The sequence below is a fragment of the Pan troglodytes genome, chromosome 21 (assembly GCF_028858775.2).
Source record: "Pan troglodytes isolate AG18354 chromosome 21, NHGRI_mPanTro3-v2.0_pri, whole genome shotgun sequence".
NCBI classification, from domain to species: Eukaryota; Metazoa; Chordata; class Mammalia; order Primates; family Hominidae; genus Pan; species Pan troglodytes.
In genome coordinates, this window is record NC_072419.2 from 42,471,449 (window position 1) to 42,497,056 (window position 25,608).

At 45.8% G+C, this 25,608-nt stretch overlaps 1 protein-coding gene across 4 annotated transcripts; it reads left to right on the forward strand.

Annotated features, from left to right (window-relative positions):
- The first annotated feature begins 2,274 nt into the window (after positions 1-2,274).
- AAR2 (AAR2 splicing factor) lies at positions 2,275-23,299 on the forward strand. Of its 4 annotated transcripts, none has more exons than XM_016937848.4 (4): positions 2,275-2,932; positions 6,216-7,020; positions 11,065-11,294; positions 12,571-21,090. In XM_016937848.4, the coding sequence occupies exons 2-4, from the start codon at positions 6,264-6,266 to the stop codon at positions 12,571-12,573; spliced, it is 990 nt and encodes a 329-aa protein (XP_016793337.1). In that variant the 5' UTR covers positions 2,275-2,932; positions 6,216-6,263; the 3' UTR covers positions 12,574-21,090. The 4 variants fall into 4 exon arrangements, with proteins under 4 accessions (XP_016793337.1, XP_001166196.1, XP_514617.2 ...); XM_001166196.7 differs by lacking the exon at positions 12,571-21,090 and adding an exon at positions 21,955-23,299 and having other exon boundaries at positions 2,450-2,932; XM_514617.8 differs by lacking the exon at positions 12,571-21,090 and adding an exon at positions 21,955-23,299 and having other exon boundaries at positions 2,889-3,211.
- The last annotated feature ends 2,309 nt before the right edge of the window (positions 23,300-25,608 follow it).

Below are 25,608 nucleotides of genomic sequence, written 5' to 3' on the forward strand. Positions count from 1 at the left end.
CAGATTACCTGAGGTCAGGAGTTCAAGACCAGCCTGGCCCACATAGTGAAATCCCATCTCTACTAAAAATACAAAAAATTAGCCGGGTGTGGTGGTGCGCACCTGTAATCCCAGCTACTCGGGAGGCTGAGGCGGGAGAATCGCTTGAACCCAGGAGGCGGAGGTTGCAGTGAGCCGAGATCATGCTACTGCACTCCAGCCTGGGTGACAGAGAGAGACTCCGTCTCAAAAAAATAATAAAATAAAATAACTAACTAAATAAATTGACTCACGTTAAAAGCAAATGCATTTAAAAAGGAAACTATATTACTTCCACAAATGAAAAGCTTATGTTATTTGCCAAGAAAGGAGGTCTTCATAAAATAAATGCAAAAATATTAAAATTAACAACCACAATGCACTTAAAACCTAAACTCATCCCTTGGACCACCTGAGGTGCACACACGACACTTTCCTTTTATTCCACCAAGCAACTCACCTCAGCCCACCTTTATTGCTGCAAATCTCACCAGCGAGTCTTTTCCATGTGTATGTATTTTTCCAGAGTTGGTCATCTTGTACATACTTTTGTAAATACTTTAAAATATATATATGTACATATATGTGTATATATGTACATATATATCTATCTACACATATATATATCCTGAGCATTTCCGTATACTTTCAAATACTAAACACTTATTTTCTTTGGAAAGGTAATTCATTAAATGATACAAAGACTATGCAGTGAAAAGTGATTCTTCAGCCTTCTCCAGATTTCTGTCTCTTGTCAGAGGCAATTGCTGTGAGGAACATTATGAATCCTTCTCTGAATTTTCCCTATAGGTCTCCTTTAGCAATCTGTTATCCCTAGGGTTCTGGAATAGGACTTGGTTTACAAACAATGGGTCTTCATATGATTTCTCAGGACCCCATACACCCTGATCCATATTTCTGTCTCCCATAAAGGACCATCCTGACTCGGCTTTTGTCGAATAATCAAAGGTAAGTTCACCCAGATTAGTGTTTTTCAACTGCGTTGAGAGTGGGGAAATGACCCCTCCTCCTTTACCCCCAACCCCCGCCCCGGGGACATTTAGCAATGGTTGTCGCAACTGAGGGGTGCTACTAGCGTCTAGTGGGTAGACGCCAGGGTTGCTGCTAAACATCCTACAATGCACAGGACAGCCACATACAACAAATACTTATCTGGCCCCAAATGTCAATAGTGCCAAGGTTGAGAAATTCTGATCTAAATGGACATGTGACCCACAAGGTGGGACTCCTAGGCCACCATTTACAGCTTCTACATCCAGTGTTCAGTGTCCTGGAGTCTCTGAAAAGATGGTGAGCCCAACTGAAACAGGGAGCTTTGAGACCAGACCATAGAGCTCAGCACTTAAGACTGGGAGTGGGGAGGGGTGGAGAGGGAGCTGAGCTTCTTCATGCAGGAAATGAAACTTGACAGGACAGGCTGAGATTGATAAGCATGACTGTGACTGATGGAGGCTGTCTCTGGTTAATCCTGCAGCAGCTCATTGTGATTAACCATGACTGCAGGGCCCGGTCTCGTCTGCAACCCACTAAGAGAGAAATTTTGACCGAGACAGATTGGCGTGTCCAGCTGTCACTGAGGAAATGTGACAGACAAGCTAAGAAGCAGCAGCACAAGAGATAAGAACAGACAGCCCTTGGTTTGCATTCTAGCTCTGCCATTGTCTGGCTGTGTAACATCTCTTTGAACCTCAGTTTTCTCTTCTGCAAATTGGGAATACACATACCTTACTAGGGTTAGTGCAAGGATTATAAATACCCAAGTGGGCCGGGCACGGTGGCTCATGCCTGTAATCCCAGCACTTTGAGAGGCCAAGGTGGGCAGATCACCTGAGGTCAGGAGTTCGAAACCAGCCTGGCCAACAAGATGAAACCCCGTCTCTACTAAAAATACAAAAATTAGCCAGGCACGGTGGTGGGCGCCTGTAATCCCAGCTACTTGGGAGGCTGAGGCAGGAGAATGGCTTGAACCCAGGAGGCGGAGGTTGCAGTGAGCCGAGATAGCGCCATTGCACTCCAGCCTGGGTGACAGAGTGAGATTGCGTCTCAAAAAAAGAAATACCCAAGTGGCCTGCCCTAAAATCACATAAGCCAATTCTTGGCAATAAATCACTTAATATAGATCTCCTACTGGCTCTGTATCTTTGGTGGAACCCTGATTAATAGTGCAGGGTTAGACCCACAAATAGTTATTTATTAATACCAAATTATGATCATTATTAATTAAATGCATAATATATGTACTCAGCTGAGCTTTTGTGCCTGGCTTTGTGCTCGCTTCCAGGGAAACAGTGAGGAACAAGACAGGCAGATTCCTTCCCTAGTGCGTTGATAGCCTGACTGAGATGTTAGGACTTGGCCTGCAGGAAGGACACGGGGTGATAATGGCCAGAGGGACTGAGGTGGTGACTGCTGCTGCTGCAGCAGCGGAGGCTGACGCTGGTTCTCTCTGGGCTGGTGGCTGGGTTTCTGAGGCTCTCCCCGAGGGCTGAGTGTGACTGGAAGCTGAGACACTGTGACCGGGATAGAGACTGGCTGACAAAGACAGTGACCGAGCGCCTGACTGGCTACTACTGAATAGTAGCCACTGGTACAAGCCTTGGCTGTGCTTTAGTGACCATGACTGCTTGAGCCCAAAGTAAGATGGCTGGTGGCTGTGTTTCTGGACGGGGATATAAAATGCATAGGTTAATGAAAGTTGTTCACAATTCAGAAGCTAAAACGAGAAACTAAGAATAACAAAAGGCAACCTTGCATACGGCGGAACCTGCAGGCACGGGCCATTCTTCCCGCGACCCAGGGCTCTGCCGGACCGCTTCCCCAGTCGCTCCAGTCAGACGCCAAAGCTGGAGAACTTCCGGTGCGTTTCCGCTGTACCGGAACGTGGGGCGAGGCGGTGAGTGTGGCCTCCTGGCCTCTTTTTCCTTTCCTGATTCCTTGTGTATGTGTGGCTGGGCCGCCCCTCTTCTCGGCTCAGAGTCACGGAGTGCCTTGAACTAGGCCCACCTCGCCGGGGCGGCTGGTTCTCTGTTTGTGGGACGCTGGTGTCTCTGGAGGCCCTTCCTGAGAAGCCGTCGCCAGAGTTACGTCGCGGTTTTCTTAACTTTAGAGCCTGGGGGCCGGAGACCCTGATTGCACTCGACCTGGCTCTGCCCTACTCTCTGCGTGACTTCCAGTAAGGTCTTTCCCCTAACTGAGGCTTTGTTTCTCGTTTACAAAATGGATATCATACTTGTGTTAAATAAATGTTTACTAAGCGTTGAATCTGTGCTAGGGATACAGCAGGACTTAAGTCTCGTGGCGATGACAGCCCTCAATCAAACATCCAAAACTGCAGTTGTGATCATGGAAACGGAAAGGTACAAGGCACCCCAGATTATATCACAGGAGACCTGACCTAGCCCCAGGTCAAGGAACCTTTACTGAGGAGGTGAATATTGAGCTGAGATCAGAAAAAAGGATTTGACAAAGTGGGGAGGGAAGAGTTTTCTATATGGAGACAGCCTCCAACTTCAGGTTCTGAAAGAGGCCGTTGTGGCTGGAACAGAGAGCTTGTGGGGGACCATTGTGTGACACAAGCTAAAGGGGTTGCCAGGAGTCAGACCGTGCAGGCTTTGTAGGTAATAGGAAGAATTTTGGTTTTTCAAGAACCATATGGGAAACCACTCAGAACATGGGTGGTGTTGTGATTAGATTGGCATTTTGAAAAGGTTACTGCTGTTGAATGGAGAATGGGTTGAGACTCTGAGTGAGGGACGATGGTAGCTTGGATTAGGGAGGTGGTGGAGAGAAGTGGATGGATGTGACTTTAGGTGTTCCAGGACTGTGAGGAACTCACAGAGCTGTCAGTGACAGGGGCTGGTAGACTGCAGAGTTCTATGCATATTTAATAAACGTTTTCCTAGCATCTCCTCTGTGCTAGGCCCTGTGCCAGCTGCTGGAGATATAGTGAATAGAATTACAGACTGGTGGAATTAGCATGAAAGAAATGTCATTATCAAGGAGGAGCACACAGATGTCACAAGGGAAAATGGCTAATTGATGAGCTGTTATTCTAAATGGAATATCTGTTCATTCAGCAAATATTAAATACTTTCTGAATTCAGGATTACAAATAGGAAGATGATACGTATTATTATTATTATTATTATTATTTTGAGACGGAATTCGCTCAGACCCCCAGGCTGGAGTGCAGTGGTGTGATCTCAGCTCACTGCAACCTCTGCCTCCCAGGTTCAAGCAATTCTTCTGCCTCAGCTTCTCAAGTAGCTGGGACTACCGGCACACACCACCATGCGCGGCTAATTTTTTTTGTATTTTTAGTAGAGATGGGGTTTCACAGTATTGGCCAGGCTGGTCTCAAACTCCTGACCTCGTTATCCATCCGCCTCAGCCTCCCAAAGTGCTGGGATTACAGGCATGAGCCACCACGCCCGGCCTATTGATACGAATTATTTAGAGCAGAGTCTTTCAAACTTTTATGACTGTGACCTACAGTAACGAATACATTTTATGGCACAACCAAGTATACACACAAACACACAAAGCTCCAGAAAACAGTACTTAGCTTTACTACTCATGATGTATTGTGATATTTCAAAAATTCTGTTATTTTCGTTTAAAAAATAATGCTGGTTGAGACCTTCACATTGATTTCCTAATCCACTAACGGATTGTGACTTGCAGTTTGGTGAAACACAAAGTGCTGATTCAGGGTAAGAGTCATTTGTGGTGGTTTTGAGGTAACAATGATAAAATGTGCTCTTATTTTTGGAAAAGGATTGGTCTTCCTTTCTGCACTGCTTTATTTAAAGTAAAAAGGGTAAACAGGGCCAGGCATGGTGGCTCACACCTGTTATCTCAGCACTTTGGGAGGCCGAGGCGGGCAGATCACTGAGGTCAGGAGTTCCAGACTAGCCTAGGCCACATGGTGAAACCCTCTCTGTACTAAAAATACAAAACTTAGCCAGGTGTGGTGGCACACACCGGTAGTCTCAGCTGCTTGGGAGGCTGAGGCACAAGAATTGCTTGAACCCGGGAGGTGGACGATGTAGTGAGCCAAGATCACGCCACTGCACTCCAGCTGGGGTGACAGAGCGAGACCCTGTCTCAAAAAAAAAAAAAAAAAAAAAAGTAAACAATTAAACAGGCAGCTCGTTTTTCTGTGTGTGAAATTTTGACGTCTTGGCTAGATTGGAATTGCCTAGAGGGCAGTGACTGTCTTAATCTGTGATATTTTTTGGGGGCCTGGCAAAGATCCTGGCACAATGCAGGCACTCAGTGAGTATTTGTTAAATTAGTCAGGTAGGTATCTTAGGACTAGAAGGTTGCATAATGGTTTGTTTACATTTGTTCATGTTGGTACCATTCTTGCCGATATCCCAGAGGCAATGTCTGGGATATTCAGAAGTAGGTAAAATAAGTGTACTAAGCTCTTTCTCTTCTGGCCAGCTTTCTCTTCCTAGGCTAGCTTTACCACCTGAATTCATTCTGGATGAATGGTCCAGAGCCACCACTGATTGTGGGCTCTTTGGGAAGTTGTTTCACTCCCTGGAGTTTAGGTTTTTTATGAGTGAAAGAAGAGGGGAGATTTGTGGTAGGAAAGCTCTCTAGACCCTGAACAAACTTTGGATGCTGAGCCTCCACTTGCTACCGTCTGTCCATTTCTGGGCCTTCCCTGAGGCTTATGGGAAACTGGATATGTACTTGATTTAATCTTTCCAAATCTTTTGGGATAGTTTTTTGGCAGAATTGTAGTTTTAAATGATGTAGGCATATAGTTTAGAGTGACCTGTCCAGGCATTTTCCACCCTCACCCTCTGTTGTGAGAAAGAGATCTGAGAAGATATTAAGAATGGACGGTGGACAGAACACTGGCCTGCAGGCAGGGTATCCAGATTCTAATTTGGGTCCTGGTATGACCATGAGCATGTCACTTTTCTTTCACTGGTATCTTATAGCTGTGAAGTGAGTGTCCTTGCATGTTAAGCCAAAACACAAAAATCCTTTCCTTTAATCCTCATTTTTCTCATCTGTAAACTCAATGCAGGGTTGTCATGAGGATTAAGGGAAATAATTATGTCAGGGGTCTAACTCAATATCTGGCACATACAGAATGCTTAGCAAATGAAGCATCTTTCCCCCACGTTCTGATTAACTCTGGTTTCTTTCTTTCTCAGCTGTTCATCAAAGAAAAAGGGTTCTTTTGGTCACCCACCACTGGCCCCATGGCTGCCGTGCAGATGGATCCTGAGCTAGCCAAGCGCCTCTTCTTTGAAGGGGCCACTGTGGTCATCCTGAACATGCCCAAGGGAACAGAGTTTGGGATTGACTATAACTCCTGGGAGGTCGGGCCCAAGTTCCGGGGCGTGAAGATGATCCCTCCAGGCATCCACTTCCTCCACTACAGCTCTGTGGACAAGGCTAATCCGAAGGAAGTAGGCCCTCGTATGGGTTTCTTCCTTAGCCTGCACCAGCGGGGGCTGACAGTGCTGCGCTGGAGCACACTCAGGGAAGAGGTAGACCTGTCCCCAGCCCCAGAGTCTGAGGTGGAGGCCATGAGGGCCAACCTCCAGGAGCTGGACCAGTTCCTGGGGCCTTACCCATATGCCACCCTGAAGAAGTGGATCTCACTCACCAACTTCATCAGCGAAGCCACAGTGGAGAAGCTACAGCCCGAGAATCGACAGATCTGTGCCTTTTCCGATGTGCTACCTGTGCTCTCCATGAAGCACACCAAGGACCGCGTGGGGCAGAATCTACCCCGCTGTGGCACTGAGTGCAAAAGCTACCAAGAGGGCCTGGCCCGGCTACCAGAGATGAAGCCCAGAGCCGGGACAGAGATCCGCTTCTCAGAGCTGCCCACACAGATGTTCCCAGAGGGTGCCACGCCAGCCGAGATAACCAAGCACAGCATGGACCTGAGCTATGCCCTGGAGACTGTGCTCAACAAGCAGTTCCCCAGCAGCCCCCAGGATGTGCTTGGTGAGAAGGAACAAGGCTCTTTGGGAGTGGGCTAAGGGGAGGATATTAGCAGAGGTGTTTTAGAATAGGGAGTACATCTTGTGTTAGTCCAGCAGCAACTAAACCTGGCTAGGAGGCTGAAGATACAGGTGTGTCTTTACCCTTAGCCCTGGAGATTTCGATTTGAGAGATCTGGAGTGGGGCTTCCGCAGTTTCTATCTGTCTAATAAACAAACATCCTAGGTGAACCTGGTGCAGATAATCTTCTGTTTGGGAACCACTGATAGAGCCCAGTCCTACAGAAGGAAAAGATTTGGCCCACTGAGTGGCTGAACTGAGACGAGAACCCAGGACTCTTGGTTTCTGGGCCAGACCTGTGTTCGTTGTAGCCTCTCACCTGCCTGCTCAGTTTGCTCCTGACCCTCAAGATGTTGGTCTCTCAACTGGCTTAGAACAGGACAGTGATTTTTTTTTTTAATCATTACAGTTTTTATTGTTACCTTCCCTTTTATTACAAAAATGATAGATAATAATCATAAAAGAAAAACAAAATTTACTTCAAATCTCACTACTTAGAAATAACCATTTAAACAGTTTGGTATATTTACTTTCCTTTTTTTCTGTGTATTTCTATGTATTTCATTTCAATGTCTTCTCTGTTTATTTCTATGTACTTCCTCTCAGTCTTAAAAATTCAGTATATGTGTCTATATATATGAGTTTTTATAAAAACAGGATTGAAGTATATTATTACTTTGTAATCTGCCTTAATATAAACGTTTTTTCATGTCACTAACAGTCACTTTTTTAGTGGCTGTTTCATGTTCCATAGTTATTGGACGAGTTCTCTGTTATGGACCATTGAGATGCTCCCTGTTTTCCCTATTGTATCATCAAGTGGCCGGGTGTGGTGACTCACACCTGTAATCCCAGCACTTTGGGAGGCTGAGGCCGGTGGGGATCACCTGAGGTTAGGAGTTCGAGACCAGCCTGGCCAACATGGTGAAACCCCATCTGTACTAAAAATACAAAATTAGCTGGGTGGTGTGCACCTGTAGTCCCAGCTACTCTGGAGGCTGAGGCAGGAGAATCACTTGAACCCAGGAGGCAGAGGTCGCAGTGAACCAAGACCTCGCCATTGCACTCCAGCCTGGGCAACAAGAGCCGTCTCAAAAATATATATACATATATCATCTAGTGAACATTCTCGTGTGTACTTACACATACATTTAGGGATAGAATTGCTGAGTCAGACTGTGCATGTTGCCAGGAGAAGGTTTTTGCATCTTTGCTGGCTGGTAGGAACCTATTGCCCATCACCTTTGACAGCATTGGGCATGGCAGTTTAACAAAGGCCTCTTCCAATTGGATAGCTGAAAAATGGCACCTTGTTTATATTTCTTTATTTCTTCAATACTAGTGACAGCAAATATGTGTCACATTTTGAACAGCTATTTTTATATATATTTACAAATTTTCCAGGTAATTTGCATATTTTCTTGTTGGAAGTTCAGTGAGAAATTTGAATGTAGGACTTCTTTTTTTTTTTTTTTTTTTTTGAGACAGGGTTTTGCTGTGTCGCCCAGGGTGGAGTACAGTCAGTCACACAGTCATGTCTTACTGCCACCTCAACCTCTCGGGCCCAAGTGATCCTTCTGCCTCGGCTTCCCAAAGTGCTGGGAGTACTGTGCCTAGACAGGACTTTTTATATCATTGGCTCAGCTAATGATATAACCTATATTTTAACAGGTACATCTTTTGTTGTTGTTGTTGTTGAGACGGAGTCTTGCTCTGTCGCCCAGGCTGAAGTGCAGTGGTGTGAGTTCGGCTCACTGCAAGCTCCGCCTCCCGGGTTCACGCCATTCTCCTGCGTCAGCCTCCTGAGTAGCTGGGACTACAGGCGCCCGCCACCACGCCCGGCTAATTTTGTTTTGTATTTTTAGTAGAGACGGGGTTTCACCATGTTGGCCAGGATGGTCTCGATCTCCTGACCTCATGATCCACCTGCCTCAGCCTCCCAAAGTGCTGGGATTACAGGCGTGAGCCACCGCACCCAGCCTTTAACAGATACATCTTAATGCATTAGTATTTTCGTGTAATAAGTAACTTTTAAAAGTCTGGCTTAAAAATGAATAGAAATCCTGTCTTTCTACCTCTTAAACATTTCAATTCTTCAAAATATATCTTGCGAAAAGGTCTGTTACAGGAATAACTTTGTTGGTTTTTTTTTTTTTTTTTTTTTTTGAGACAAGGTCTCACTCTGTGACATGGGCTGGAGTACAGTGGCATGATCACAACTCACTGCAGCCTCAACCTCCTGGGCTCAAGTGAGCCTCCCACCTCAGCCTCCCAAGTAGGTGGGACTACAGGTGTGTGCCACCATGCCCAGCTAATTATTTTTGGTTGAGATAGGGTCTCCCTGTGTTGCCCAAGCTTGTCTCAAACTCCTGAACTCAAGCGATCCTCCTCCATTGACCTCTCAAAGGGCTAGGACTATCCCTGCCACCGCACCTGTCCAGGGATAATTTTGAATCTACATCACAGCTCTTTGAAAAATATAATTTAATTTTAGATAAAGTCAGAAATGCACAAATTTAATAAATGTCCTAAACGCAAATAATAGGCTAATATTTAGTTTCACAAACCAAGTAAAGCCAGCTGAAGAAGCAAATCATTAACCTATATTATACAAAGAAAATTTGACTATATTTGAAAATATTGGTCAGAAATCCAAAATATCTAAACCAGGTAGCTATTCACACAAATCAAACTTAGTTCCGTATGCTTAGGAACAGGGAGCTAGTTTTTCCAGGTCTCTGGAGGTGGCACAGATCAGACACCATGCATTTAAAGAGGTATTTGGTGTTGAGTACATCTCTTCTTTTTATGGCCCACATGTATGTATACCTCATTAAATTTCCAGCCACCTTTGAAGTAGAGAGAATGCCTGTGATGAGGAGCAGTATTCTGTGGTAACCAGAGACCCAGTTACTTGCCCAGGGACAGTGGTGTCTGGATCATCAGGTCTCTGTTTGAGATGGGCATCTGATAGAAATTGGGAACATAATATTTTTTGAGTGCTACTTTGTGCCAGGTCTTATTCTAAATGCTATACGTGTACTATATCCATTCATGTAATCTTTGCTGCAACCCTCAAATAAGGAAATTGAGGCCTTAATAGATTGAGTAACTTGCCCAAGGTCACACAGCTGCTAAGTGGCAGAGCTAAGATTTGAATCTAGGCAGTTTGGCTCCAGAGCCCATGCTCTTAGCCACCAAGCTGCTCATAGAGATTAAATCACAGAGCCCTGTGGTTAAGCAAACAAAAATAATCTGCCTGGCAGGCTGACCCTGGAATAAGTACTCATGAATTTTTCTTTTGTGGGAGGTTCCAGAACTGTTCCCACCCAGTGGAGAATCTGTTTTATCTTTCCGTCGCCCACATTGTGAAGCATTAGATGTGTGGCCTTGGGCAAGCCCTTGACCTTATCTATGAAATGAGGCAAATACCATCTTCCTGATCGCCTTGTGGAGTTGGGCTGAGGGTTACATGGTATAGTGCAGTATTTCCTGACCCTGGAGCAGACCATCCACATCAGAATCACCTGGGGAGCTTGTTAGAGCTACAGATACGAAGGCCCCATCATCTCTCCTCCACCAGAACCTCTGAGGGTGAAGCTTGGGTAGCTTTACTTTTAACAGACTCTCAGTGATTCTGATGGGCAGCCAGGTTTGAAATCCACTTGGCATAATATCCATGAACACATTTTGTAAACTTAAAATGCCAGGCAAATACTGGGAATACCTCTTCTCTAGCAGTCTGATTTTATAGAAATCCAAAGCCACAGGTTGGTTTCCCATGGCTTGAATTCATAGCGGTTCAGCAGACATTTATTGAGTACCTGTTAGGTGCAAAATCTCCTGCCAGGCTCTGCAGGAGTGACAAGGATAAAAGGTCATCTGTTGCTGAGGTCCAGTGGAATTCATGGCCTTGTGAATAGTGATGGAGAGTGTCAGCTGGTCCTCCTCTCCCTCAGAATCACTTCTCCTCTCTGCACCTTTCAGGTGAACTCCAGTTTGCTTTTGTGTGCTTCCTGCTGGGGAATGTGTACGAGGCATTTGAGCATTGGAAGCGGCTCCTGAACCTCCTGTGCCGGTCAGAAGCAGCCATGATGAAGCACCACACCCTCTACATCAACCTCATCTCCATCCTGTACCACCAGCTTGGTGAGATCCCCGCTGACTTCTTCGTAGACATTGTCTCCCAAGACAACTTCCTCACCAGCACCTTACAGGTGAGCAGTCTTTCTGACTGAGCTGATGCACATGTGGGTCAGAATTGAGGCAACAGTATGTGTTTTGTTTCTCGCTATTCTTCCATGACCCCAAAATTTTTAAATTTCAGTTTCCTAGTCTTGGGATATTTCCTGCTTTTCTCTCTCTTACTCAATTGTAAGTGCCTCTATGCCAGAAATTTTCTCTCTGTACCACCCTCTCCCTACACCTCGTCCCCAGAGTGCCTAACACTGGGGTACTTGGATTTGAATTCCTTCCACTGCTGTGGTTTACTCAGCTTAAAACAGCTTTTCTTTCTCCCTGTAGCCATGAATTGCTACAACCCAGTAAAGCAGAATTTTGAAGTTTTTTATTCCCAGTGAAACATCTGCAGCTCCTTAGATCTCATTTAAGCATTAAAATAACTTTGATTTCCTGTTCAAACAAAATGTGCCAGTTTCTGCAGAGATTCTATGACAGAAAAAGTGAAATTTGCTTTTAACTTGGCAATTAAATTTTCATTATGAGTGGTAATTAGGAAAGAAGCTTCAAACAACTTACAATCTTCATCCTATGCTATTTCCTCCCTTTGCAAACAGATTAGTCCTTTATGTACTTGGGACAGCCTCTGTCACTCACATTGTGTAACTTTCTCAAGAATAGAAGAGGCAGAAGCTGCCAACTGTCAGTTTCCATACTTTCCCTCCCATGAGCTTCTTTCTTCTCCCTGTGTTGTAATACCCCCATGAGGCCTGCTCCATATAAGGCAGCCTTTCACCAACCTTCCAATCCCACTCGGGGTAACAGAAGGGACGAGCATTCATTAAATATTGGGGCTGGGCGTGGTGGTTCATGACTGTAATCCCAACACTTTGGGAGGTGAAGGCAGGAGGATCACTTGAGCCCAGGAATTAAAGACCAGCTTGGGCAATATAGTGAGACCCCGTCTCTCCAAAAATTAAAAAATTGGCCAGGTATGGTCATGTGCACCTGTAGTCCTAGCCACTTGGGAGGCTGAGACAGGAGGATCACTTAGCCCAGGAGTTTGAGGCTATAGTGAGCAATGATTATGATCGTGCCACTGCGCTCCAGCCTGGGCAACAGAGTGAGACCCTGTTCACTCATTGAATCCCTTTGGAGCCTTGTAAGATGGGGGTATTATTCCCATTTTACAAATGGGAGCACTTGAGAATGGTTAAATCACTTACTTGAAGTCATACAGCTGGCAGGTGGAGGTCAGGATTTGTACCCAGGCCTGAGTCTTGGTTTCCTGCCTGTGCTTATGCCCTTGTGTAGTGAACACAGTGTGAATCCCCCAGAAAGGATTCTTGATTGACATCAGTGAAGACTTCATCGAGGTCCTGTTTCTCAGAGGTACAGAACGCTTTTGTAAAGCCAATCTACTGTTGGATGAGTCCCTGTGAGCAGGCATCTGACTTAAAGCTGGCAGTTGAAGGACCTGTGTAAACCATGGCAATGAGTCAGTCAAGCGCATGGTTTGAGCCTGGTCTGTTCCACTCAGAAGAGCTATAAAACTGTCCTTTTACTGGTTCTTCATATAACAGAGAAATTAAACCCCTTTGTCCTTCCTCTGTGGGGAAAATTTTCCCCAAAGGTACTGGTTATGGGTTGTGAGGCAGTGTGAGGAGGCATTAGCCTGCTAACTTGCCTCTGGCAGTGGCTGCTTCCCTCCTGATGCACGTTGATGCGTCGCACAGACACAGGAGGGCCACGGTGTTGCTGGCTGTCCAGACCATTGTTAGCACAACCAGCAGCTGAGCTCTATAATTGCCAGGCTTTGTTGCCAGCAATGATTTACAAAGCAGAAAGTGCCCAGCTGGATTGCTAGATGCCCAGGTGGGTTGTGCAAAGCTGATGGTTGGAAACATTCAGTCTTTGAACTTTTCACCAAGAAAATTCGATGTCATTATTTGGAAAAATCCAGGGCATGTGCCAAAACAAAACAAAACAAAACAAAAAACACATGTCTTTGAGCATTCTTCGTATATAACATTCTACTGAAAGTGTTGAGGAATATATATACATGTGAGTTAGCCAGGGTTCCTGCCCTCAAGGGATTTGTTCATTGATTTAGCAGGTAATTGCTGAGCATCTGCTGTATAGAAGACTCTGTTCTAGAACTGGGAATATAGCTGTGAGCAAGACAGAGTCACTGTCTTGACTCTTGTAATTTGAGAAAGTTAACAGAAAGTTAACTAGCCAAGTAACTCCAGATAGCAGACTCTTGTATTTTGAGAAAGTTAACAGAAAGTTAACTAACCAAATAGCAGTAAGCAGGTAGCAGTAAGTGTTTTAGAAGGCAGTCCTGCCCTAGTACCATTTCCCTAGCCCCGGCCTTTTGGTCTCACCTAGACTGCATCGGAGTTTACCAGCCTCCATGCTTACCAGTTACCCCATCTCTCTCCCACGCTGCCACCTGAGGTGCTGCTCCGTAATGCAGCTGTGATCCTGCTTCTCTGTGGCTCCTCATTGCGTGGAAAATTAAAAGCCTAAACATTGGTCGCAAAGGCCATTCTGATCTGGCTTCTTATCCTGTTCTCCAGCTTCTCTTTCCTCTCCGTTTTCCCCCATCAACTCCAGCAACAGTGGTCTCTTTGCAGGTTCCCGGACAGGTTATGCTGTTTCAGGCTTTTTTAAAAAAAAATTGTTGTAAAAAACAGCTGGTCCATGGTGGCTCACGCCTGTAATCTCAGCACTTTGGGAGGCCGAGGCTGGAGGATCACTTGAGGTCAGGAGTTAGAGACCAGCCTGGCCAACATGGTGAAACCCCCATCTCTACTAAAAATACAAAAATTAGCCAGGCATGGTGGTGGGCGCCTCTAGTCCCAGCTACTCAGGAGGCTGAGGCAGGAGAATCTCTTGAACTGGGGAAGCAGAGGTTGCAGTGATTCGAGATTGCACCACTACACTCCAGCCTGGGCAAAAACAGTGAGACTTTGTCTCAAAAAAAAATAATAAAAATAAAATTGTGGTAAAAAAAAAAACACAATTTAACATATATGCCCTCTTAACAGATTTTCAGTGTTCAGTACAGTATTAACCATAAGCATCATGCCATCCAGCAGATCTCTAGAACTTCTTCATCCTGCATAATTGAAACTTTATACCCATGTTTCATACCTTCTTGCCGGAACCTGATTTTCCCTCTCCCTGGTACATATTTGCTCATTCTACAACATGCCCTCAAGGCATCCCTCTCTGTCAAGCCATCCCTCCTCTCTCTGTCTCAATCTCTGTCTTTCTTTCACTCTCCCCTTTCCCTACTCTTAGCTTACTTTGAACTTGTCACTATTATATTGCATTAGATGTGCTTGCTGAAACTAATATATTGTCTGCCTGACTCCCGCACTGAGTCATGGGCTCCTTTTACACGAGGCCTATTTTTTGTTCATCTGGTTATCTTTTTCTTCTTCTTTTTTTTTTTTTTCGAGACATAGTCTTGGTCTGTCACCCAGGCTGGAGTACAATGGCGCGATCTCGGCTCACTGCAACCTCTGCCTCCCGGGTTCAAGTGATTCTCTGGCCTCAGCCTCCCAAGTAGCTGGGATTACAGGTGCGCACCACCACGCCCACCTAATTTTTTTGTATTTTTAGTAGAGATGAGGTTTCGCCATGTTGGCCAGGCTGGTCTCGAACTCCTGACTTCAGGTGATCCACCCAACTCACATCTGGTTATCATCAATATGTTGTCAAGGCCTAACATTTATGTCATTTGGTGTTATTGGGTGTTTTTAGATGGATAGAGTTCATAATTCTTGTGACAATGTAAATATCATAGGTATAAACAGTGGAGTCTGATCAAAGGGCATTAGGAGCACCAAAGAGGGAGTGGTTAATTCTGACTGGGGTTGAGATTTGAGGCTTTATGCAAGGGTGGAAGGTGGGGGCATTTGACCATGCACTTGAGGGATGACTGAGATTTCAAAAGGCACAATGTGGAGAAGGATATTGTAAAACTTTTTTTTTTTTTTTTAATGGAGAGTCACGTTGATGCCATGTTGGCAGTGAGAGTCCAGTTCTCCACACAGAGGCATTCACTCAGGGCATTTGTGACTGAATGAATCAGCCCATAAAAGCCTTCCTCAGCCAGCCGCCTGCCCTCCCAGGTAGTCAAGTAAGTGGAACTGGCTGTCTTACTTAGGAGCTTAAATGGCTACTACCCATGGAGAGGGACTGGTGTTTGTGTGTGTGAGCACTTAAAGACAGCCACATTAGCATGGATAAAATCAGCCACGTAATGGAATTCTCTTAGCCATTAATTTTTTTTCAACTTTCCCATGTGAGGCCCTTTTGAATAGAAGCCACTGGTTTTTACAAATCCCTTGGATTTCACTTGAATAAAAGGGATTTGTTTTACAAAAATAGATACAGTTTTTTCTTTTATTTAAAGCAACGTAAGTCACCATAATTCATTTAAAACCAATGAAAGGACAATCTGAATTTAATGATATGTTAGAAAGTGAGTTATGTACAAAATAAGGATTTTTATTGTTGATTACGTAGTACTTAGGCATATAGTCATCTAACCTGTTTTTAAAAATACTTCTAGTTACAATAGGCCGTATATGCTTTCCAACTTCCTTTGTTGCTAGTATTCTAAATGTGTGTTCATCTTTAACTCTTGAGGGAAAACACCAACTCTGACGATGAGGTCTATGGTATTTTTATCACGATGCCCACTATGATAAATTTGCCTGCCTACTCCTACACCTCTTGCCGTTAGCTATCTCTTTTGCATGCTTAGTCTCATTGAGCCCTCACAACAGTGCTAGAAGCTAGGTCTCTAATCCCATTATATAGATGAGGAAGCAGGCTCAGGAAGGTCACATAATTTGCTCAAAATCAACAGAGCTAGTGAAAGGCAAGGCTGAGCTTTACATTCTAAAGCCTATGGTGGGCTCCTGTATATGATTAGAGCCCCAGATGAAACATCCCAGATTTTTCAAACTGACCTCAGGTGATCTCATTTATGCTGCTTTTTACCTTCCTGGTCATCATTGTGAAACAATAGTCTTGCTTTTAACACCACTTTCTTCTGCTGCAAGTGGAAACAAAATCTTCTACCTATTGCTAGTTTCATTCTAAGTTGAATAATTATTTGGGAATTGAAAAAATTAGGAAATGTCATCTTTTTGGTCTAGCTAAAAAAATAGGATAAGATAGTGACATAGCTACCTACCTTGATATTTTGAATTTCTCGAGGTGACTTAACTGAACTCAATTTATTTAACTTAGGTTTAAGAAAAGCTTTCACATGTGTGACTAAAGTAATTTAGAATTTCATAATACACAGATTAAATGATTAAAGTGTTCATGCTTTATTTTGTGTTTGAAGAAAAACACCCAGTAGATGTGCTTTTTGTTTTAGATAAATGCATTTGTTTGCAAAATATTATCCTATTTCAAAAGTATTTTTTAAATATTCAGTATTGATATGCTGAGATTAAGGTGATTTATGTCCCAGTGACGTTAAAAAGTGTTGACTTGATTTTGTTTTAGTGAATAAAATAACTAGACCACTGTTAAGTTTCCTGAAGAAGGCGTAAAATTAATCTGAAAATAAAAGAATCAGAATAAGTTATTGCTTGGAAACTAAGTACTATTTAGACATCTTCATTTCTGAATTGTGAGGAGTTTTTACAAATACCAAGTTTGTGAAACTGTGGTCAAAAATAGACCAGGGAATGCCAGGGGGTAGGGGTGAGGGAAGGGTTTGACTGCTAAGGGGCAGCACAAGGGAGCTGTTTGGTGTGATGGGATGGTTCCATGTCCTGATTGGGGTGATGGTTACACAAATTTATATGCACCTTCAAACTCAGAACTGGATACCAAAAGCAAAGCAAACACTGTGAACATATATCATATGGTGGTTGCATGGGGGTATATATATATTTGTCCAGATTAACTAAGCATTTACAATTGATGAATTTACTAATCTGGGCAACATAGTGAGAACCTGACTCTACAAAAAATTAAGAAAAAAAAAAAAATACCAGGCGTGGTGGCTCATGCCTCTAATCCCAGCACTTTGGGAAGACAAGGTGCGTGGATCACTTGAGCCCAGGTGTTCCAGACCAGCCTGGGCAACATGGCGAAACCCTGTCTCTACAAAAAATACAAAATTTAGCTAGGCATGGTGGCATGTACCTATAGTCTCAACTACTGAGGAGGCCTAGATGTGTGGATCACTTGAGCACAGAGGTTAAGGCTGCAGTAAGCTGTGATCACATCACTGTGCTCCAGCCTAGGTGACAGAGTGAGACCCTATCTCAAAAAAAAAAAAAAAAAAATTATCTAGATATTCGTGGCATGTACCTGTAGTCCTAGCTACTTGGGATGCCGAGGCAAGAGAATCCCTTGAGCCCAGGAGTTCAAGGCTGCAGTGAGATATGATCATGCCACTGCACTTCAGCATGGGCAACAGTGAGATCCCGTCTCTAAAAAATAAATAAAATAAAATGAATAAAATTAATTGTGTGTAAGTTATACCACAATAAGGTTGATTTTTTTTTTTTAAGTCAACCCAGACTATGCCCTGTGTCCTGGAGGCTGCAGAAGGGACAGTTTCAGAAGCACCTTGGTTCCCTACAAGGCAGTGCTAAAAATAAATATCAGGGATGGATTAAGCCTCTGTCAAGACAAAAGGTCTGGGCAGGCAAAGGATGAAGCCGAGATGCCTCTGCTTTGACAGGACTCTGCTCAGCATTTGTCACTGCGTGTTGCCGCATGCCTAGTGTCTTACCTCTGCAGTGGGAATAGTAAGTTCCTGTCCTGCCTCCCAGGCTGTGGTAAAGATCAAGTTGGTGAGTTCTTTAAAAAGGACGAAGCACTTTTTAAATTAGAAACCGTATTTGTTAGACTGAAGGTGTCTGTTTTACCTGCCTCTAGTGGAATTTATTCCCAGGCAGTGTTTGAGAGGTGCTTCGGGAGGATGGGTGATGAGTGTGAGCCCAGTTTGTTCCAGCCTGTCACTCCTGGCCATTGCCAAGTGCAGGGCAGTCCCTGGGTCTCAATAGGTCATTCGGTGAGCACCCTTTGGGCCCTAACTCTATACCTGGCCCTGGGCGATATGCTTTGTGGCACACATTGATAATTAGGACACAATCCCCACTTTTAGAGGGTGCAAATCACTGTGATACAAGCACAGTGTGAGGAATGCCATGAGGGAGGCTCGGGCACAGTGCTGGGGAACAGGGGTCTGAGCAGTTCATGTCACAAGGAGGTGTCTTGAGAGCCATGGCATTCAGGGGCCTGGTAAAGAAGCTGCCTTCTCCTTAGGATGAGCCTTTCTTTCTCCCCAGCATCACCACATCACTATTGAACAGCTATTTGGTGCTAGGCACTGTACAAAAGTGAACCCCAAATTGAGTCTGTGGTTGTCTTCATTCTTCTGTTCATTAAACATCTAATGGGTCCTTTTTGTATGTCGGGCTCTGTGCCGAGAGTGGAGCACGGTGTGAAAGAGCCGCTGCTGTGAGGTTGCTCCGTGTCTGGTGGACAAGATCAACAGCAAATGGCCTGTTAGCTTACTGAGACTGATCAAGGTAGCCCTGGGGCTGAGGGAACGCAGAGGAGCACCTACTCCATCCTTGGTCTGGAAGAGATCCTCAAGGAGGTGATGTTTGAGCCGAGCCTGAGTCTTTAGGAGAAATTCACAGGTGAAGGAGGAGAAAGCAGGAGATGGAAAGGTGTTAAGAGCAGAGGGAAAAGCGTGTGTGCAGAGAGGCGCAGAGGAAGCAGTGGCACATGTTTGGGCGGCTGCTCAGTGGCTGGAGAGCAGGGACTGTGGAGAGTCATCCAATTCCCATGTAAGGAAGGGAAACAGGAAGAGACTTGCTAATTCAGCCCAGCAGTCTCCCCACAACCTCTGGGGATGGCCTCATGGGTGTGCAGGGCCTCCAGAGCTAAAATTGTTTGAGAGAAGGCTTCTGTGCTGTCCATACCAGGCCCCTCCCCAGAATTCAGCCTTGCTCCAGGCGGGCTCCACTGGCTGCCTACAGACAGGCCAACCCTTGGCTTCCCCATGGCCCTCGCCACCAAGATCACACAGCCCCGCTAATTAGTTATTGATCTGGCATTTTATTGTGGCTGCGCTTCCCACTCCTGTGTTTAGTCGATTCCCAAGTTAATGAAGCTGGATTCTGTACCGCCCCCCTTCCCCGCCATCACCTCTCTGTGTTCCCACTGCTGCTACTCCAACGGAATGGCTCCAGACAAAGACCACTGAAAACGAGCCGCACTCCTGCTAACAGGAAGACGGCGGAGAAGCAGGTGGGAGGAATATTCCCCCTGGAATCAGCTGCAGAGGACGCCTGTTGCCTTTGTTGGGTCAGGTCTCCTGGGGCCCAGCATCTTTCCATGGTGGCCTGAAAGCCAACTGTGGCATGAGGGCGATGTGGATCAAAGAGCTTCTTCCACCGTCACAACCCTGTGTCTCTGGGTGGGCCTGTAGGGTAGCAGATGGTAGTCTGGGAAAAACCACTTCTTCCTTTCTGGGTAATTTTTATTCAGTCATTTAACTCCTCTCAGCTTCCATTTCCTTAAAATAGGCATTCTGTTGTATCTTCCCAGGGTATTGGGAGGATCCAGTTGGATGCTCTGTGAAACTTCTTTGAAAACAGTAAAATAGTGTAAGAAGGAATCATGGGTTTGCTATTACTCTTAGGAAGGGACTGGGATCCAGGACAATCTGGAATGGAGTTTCAGATGTGGAAAAAATTACCATTCTGCTCCCCTGCCCATGTTTGTATTAAATGAAACTGTTCATGAGAGCATCAGAATAAGGGGTTGATATCCAGAATATATAAAGAACTTCTACAACTCAACAATGCAAAAACAACCCAATTTAAAAATGGGCAAGGAAGTTGAATGGACATTTCACCAAAGAAGATATACAAATGGCCAATGTACACATGAAAACATACTCAATATCCACTGATCATTAGGGAAATGCAAATCCAAACTGCAGTAAGATACTACCTCCTACCTATTAGAATGGCATGATTTAAACACACACAGAAAATAACAGGCGTTGGCCAGGATGTGGAGAAATGAGAACCTTTGTGCATTGCTGGTGGGAATATAAAATGGTACGGCCCCTGTGAAAAACTGTGGCAGTTCATCAGAATTTAAACAGGGAGTTCCCGTATGATCCAACAGCTCCACTCCTGGGTTTCTGCGCAAAAGAACTGAAAGCAGAGACCCTAAGAGATATGTGTACACCCATGTTCATAGCAGCATTATTCACGATAGCCAGAAGGTAAAAACAACACAAATAGACATTGACAGATGACTAGACAAACAAAATGTGGTATCTGCATACAACAGAATATTATTCAGCCTTCAAAAGAAAGGAAATTCTGACACATGCTGCATCATTAATGAACCTTGAAGGATATTATGCTAAGTGAAATAAGCCAGTTGCAAAAGGACAAATGCTGTATGATTCCACTTAGATGAGGTGCCTAGAGTAGTCAGATTCATAGAGACAGAAAGTAGAATGTGGGTTGCCAGGGCCTGGTGGGAGGAGGGAAGGGGGATAGGGTAGTCGAATTCATAGAGTTGGAAAGTAGAATGTGGGTTGCCAGGGCCTGGAGGGAAGAGGGAAGGGGGAGTTGCTGTTTAATGGCTGCGGAGTTTTGGCCGGGGATGATGGGGTCATTCTGAAGATGGATGGTGGTGATGTTTGTACAACAATGTCAGTGTACTTAATGCTACTCAACTGTACACTTAAAATGGCTAAAATAATATGTATATTTTGCCACAATTTAAAAAATAAAAATATTTTTAAATGGTTGAAATGGTAGATCTTATGTACAGATGCTCCTCAGCTTCCCATGGGGTTATGTCTTAATAAACTGTAAATCAGATATACCGTAAGTCAAAAATGCATTGATTACACCTAACATCCCTAACATTGTAGCTCAGCCTCACCCACCTCAAACGTGCTCAGAACACTAACACTAGCCTACAGTTGTGCAAAATCATTTAACACAAAGCCTATTTTATAAGGAAGTGTTGAATATCTCATGTAATTTCTTGAATACTGTACTGAAAGAAACAATTCAAAGTGCAGCTTCTTCTGAATGTGTATCACTTTGCATCATCATAAAGTCGAAGTGTCATAAATTGAATGTAAGTCAGGGTCCATCTGTATATTTTACCACAATTAAAAAAAAAATCAAAGACAGCTTTTAAGGGGGATAGAAGCCTCAAACTGGCAGCCTGTGGCCCATTTAGAAGATTAGAGCAGCAATTCAGTCTTGTTGGCTTGGGGCCTGGGACTTTACGGGATCCAGGGGCTTATAAGCACCCCCAAGCCTTTCTTAGGACCTTAGTACCGACTGGTGTAGCTACTACCTGTTCCTCTGGGTTACTGCCCAGGTGTCCAGTAGAACCCCCCAGGGGGTGGAGCCAGGGTAATGGCCCCCAGCCTCTGCCCAGATAGTAATTTTCCATTCTAGTCCTGCCCTAGCATCTCAGCTGGGTTTGGACCTTCTTTCTTGGTTTGGAGGGAGCATAGCAGGTGTCCTGGGCCTATGCCAGCAGCAGCTGATCTACCCGCCCCAGAAGAGCCGAACACCATGAGGAAATTTCCACAGCTTTCTCGCCCCCCGCCCTCTGTCTTCTCAGGAGTGACTTATCCTCTGTTCTCTGTAGGTTTTCTTTTCCTCTGCCTGCAGCATTGCCGTGGATGCCACCCTGAGAAAGAAAGCTGAAAAGTTCCAAGCTCACCTGACCAAGAAGTTCCGGTGGGACTTTGCTGCGGAACCTGAGGACTGTGCCCCGGTGGTGGTCGAGCTCCCTGAGGGCATCGAGATGGGCTAACTCGGGGAGTGCTGCGAGGGGCCCCTTCCCACAGGGCTGCAGTCCTGGCCTCTCCATTTACTTCTTCCCATCCTGGGACCTGCCAGGGCAGCAATCTCTCCAGGTCCTGCAAAGATGGAGCCAGAATTCCCTTTTTCACTGATAAATATATTTCTTCATTGCCAAAGAGGCTGTACCCATCCTGAAGGCACATTTGTGGGTTCCCCATCAGCCGGGCCTTGGTGCTAACCTGGCTGAATTTCACACAGGCTCTTACACACGCTCCTAGGAGAGATCTGCCTACACGGCAACCATATTTCCTCTGAATGAGAAGGAATTGAACCAAAAGTCCAAGAAAGAACTGATTGCTTGTTCCATAGGAGCTTAGGAAACAAGAAACCCTGGATTGCCCAGGGGGTCTGAGAAGTTGGTTGGTGACTTTTTTTGCGGTTAAATGGAGGGTGATGGGGAGATCAGCCCGAATTGCCGCCTGCCTCTTGCTAAATAGGAGCAGAGGACTTGGCCTGCAGCTCCTTGGGAGCCCTTGACTGGGAAGAGAGTTTCAAGGGAGGCAGCTGGATTCAATCTAGCAGGTGGTCAGCTTCAGCTTTCTCCATCGAAATCCCATTCTCCTGTCCAGAGGCCCAGTGGGTCATCTCCCAAGGTGGGTGTGGACCCTGGCCTCAGGGGCCTTGCTGGTGCTGTCACCTCCCACCTGTTCCATTCTGAGGCCTCACCCAGAAGTGGGACCCTCCCCTTCCTCACCAGAGCCACCGTGACTGTTTCTGATGACCTGGAGAGTCAACAACAACCAGAAAGGTTTCTGCCCAGAGCAGGCTTCTTAAGGCCTTTACGAAGTTTTGTGCCTTCCAAGTGCTGAAGAAGACCTGGTCAGCCTAAATCTTCCCAGTCCCGCTGTGGAGCTGTCAGTCACCGGAGTAATGAGCTCCTGGTTCCTCGGGAGTCCTTCGTGCTGTGTGGCAGGGTTCCTCTCTAGACAAGTACACAGGCCCTGCCACCCTGACATCAAACTGTTGTACAATGATCACAGTCCCTGTGCCATCCTTTTCCAAGACTGGGGCTCACACCATGTTTTTGAATGAGAATCCCTGCTGGTTGAGACTTTTGCTTCCACTTGTTTCCTTGGAGATGTTTTTCCAAGAGCATAATGTACATTAAAGTCTTCGAGTTGAGACAATCCCCTTGTGTATGTGTGTCTCTTGCAGTTAATCCGCCTGATCTCCAGAGCAGCCAGGCTACTGTCCATAGACACACACCTCCCTCCAGTGTCTGGGAGACTTGCCCAACCTCTGGAGTCTGGAAGAGGCAGGCAGCCAGTGTTCCTCCTGTTCCTCTTGAGGCCCCTGAGACAGGCACACAAGGAAGAAGGGATGAGGCCCCATGTCTCAATAATAACCCAAGAATCACCTGATATGAATTGGCTCCTCTTTTTCTCCCAAAGCCCACTCATCAGAACTAGCTGGGGAGCTTGTGAAAACTGTATCTTTAAAGGAGTGAAGTCCTGATACATGCTACAACACGGATGAACCTTGAGAATGTGCTAAGTCAAAGACACAAGGACCACCTATTATGTGATTCCATTCACGTGGCATGTCCACTATAAGCAAATCCACAGAGAGGGAGAGTCAGTTAGCGGTTACCAGAGAATAAAACAGTATGGAATGGCAGTGACTGCTGATGAGTCTGGGATTTCTTTTTGGGGTGATGAAAATATTCTGGAATTAGATGGTGGTGATAGTTGTACAACCTTAAGAATTTACTAAAAACCACTGAAAGTAAGCACTTGAAAATGATTAATTTTGGCTGGGCGCGGTGGCTCGTGCCTGTAATCCCAGCACTTTGGGAGGCCGAGGTGGGTGGATCATGAGGTCCGGAGATCAAGACCATCCTGGCTAACATGGTGAAACCCCATCTCTACTAAAAATACAAAAAAAATTAGCCGGGCATGGTGGCGGGCCCCTGTAGTCCCAGCTACAGGCTGTGGCAGGAGAATGGCGTGAACCTGGGGGGCGGAGCTTGCAGTGAGCCGAGATCGCGCCACTGCACTCCAGCCCGGGCGGCTGAGCAAGACTGTCTCGAAAAAAAATGATTTTTCAGCCGCCCCGTCCGGGAGGGAGGTGGGGGGGTCAGCCCCCCGCCCGGCCAGCCGCCCCGTCCGGGAGGGAGGTGGGGGGGTCAGCCCCCCGCCCGGCCAGCCGCCCCGTCCGGGAGGGAGGTGGGGGGTCAGCCCCCCGCCCGGCCAGCCGCCCCGTCGGGGAAGTGAGGGGCGCCTCTGCCCGGCCGCCCCTACTGGGAAGTGAGGAGCCCCTCTGCCCGGCCAGCCGCCCTGTCCGGGAGGGAGGTGGGGGGTCAGCCCCCCGCCCGGCCAGCCGCCCCGTCCGGGAGGGAGGTGGGGGGGGGGTCAGCCCCCCGCCCGGCCAGCTGCCCCGTCCGGGAGGTGAGGGGCGCCTCTGCCTGGCCGCCCCTTCTGGGAAGTGAGGAGCTCCTCTGCCCGGCCACCACCCCATCTGGGAGGTGTACTCAACAGCTCATTGAGAACGGGCCATGAAGACAATGGCGGTTTTGTGGAATAGAAAGGGGGGCAAGGTGGGGAAAAGATTGAGAAATCGGATGGTTGCTGTGTCTGTGTAGAAAGAGGTAGACATGGGAGACTTTTCATTTTGTTCTGTACTAAGAAAAATTCTTCTGCCTTGGGATCCTGTTGATCTGTGACCTTACCCCCAACCCTGTGCTCTCTGAAACATGTGCTGTATCCACTCAGGGTTGAATGGATTAAGGGCGGTGCAAGATGTGCTTTGTTAAACAGATGCTTGAAGGCAGCATGTTCGTTAAGAGTCATCACCACTCCCTAATCTCAAGTACCCAGGGACACAAACACTGCGGAAGGCCGCAGGGTCCTCTGCCTAGGAAAACCAGAGAACTTTGTTCACTTGTTTATCTGCTGACCTTCCCTCCACTATTGTCCTGTGACCCTGCCAAATCCCCCTCTGCGAGAAACACCCAAGAATGATCAATAAAAAAGAAAAAAAATAAAAAATAAAAAAAAAAAATAAACACACTGAGAACAAAAAAAAAAAAAAAAAAAGATTTTTATGGTATGTAAATTACATCTCAATAATTTCTGAAAATGCAGATTCCCAAGTCCCATCCTGCAGAAATTCTGAAGCAACGAATCCAGATGGGGCCTGAGTTCTGAGGCACACTCAGTTTTAAGTAACATTACCTGTAAGTGACAGCATTGCGATTAGTACCTGGAGCTCCCCTGGGACAGAATTTGTCTCCCATCAGGGCAGTACCTGAAAGTTGGATCATGTAACCTTGTTCTCCAAGCATGTCAGTCAGTATTCCTGTGTTTACACAGATGCACGCCCCCTACACACACACACACACACACACACAGTTAACAGGTTAAACAAAACTAGCTACTGTTTGCCAAGGGCTCTGTTCTGTTACTTCACTGAAATCCTCAGCAATATGTGGTAAGTA

What these genes read in the sequence shown, in the direction of transcription:
- AAR2 (XM_001166196.7), top strand. Translation starts at nt 6,264, where the DNA reads ATGGCTGCCGTGCAGATGGATCCTGAGCTAGCCAAGCGCCTCTTCTTT. An exon ending in CAGCCCCCAGGATGTGCTTG is followed by an intron (nt 7,021 to 11,064) that starts GTGAGAAGGAAC and finishes TGCACCTTTCAG; the next exon opens with GTGAACTCCAGTTTGCTTTT. An exon ending in TCCTCACCAGCACCTTACAG is followed by an intron (nt 11,295 to 21,954) that starts GTGAGCAGTCTT and finishes TGTTCTCTGTAG; the next exon opens with GTTTTCTTTTCCTCTGCCTG.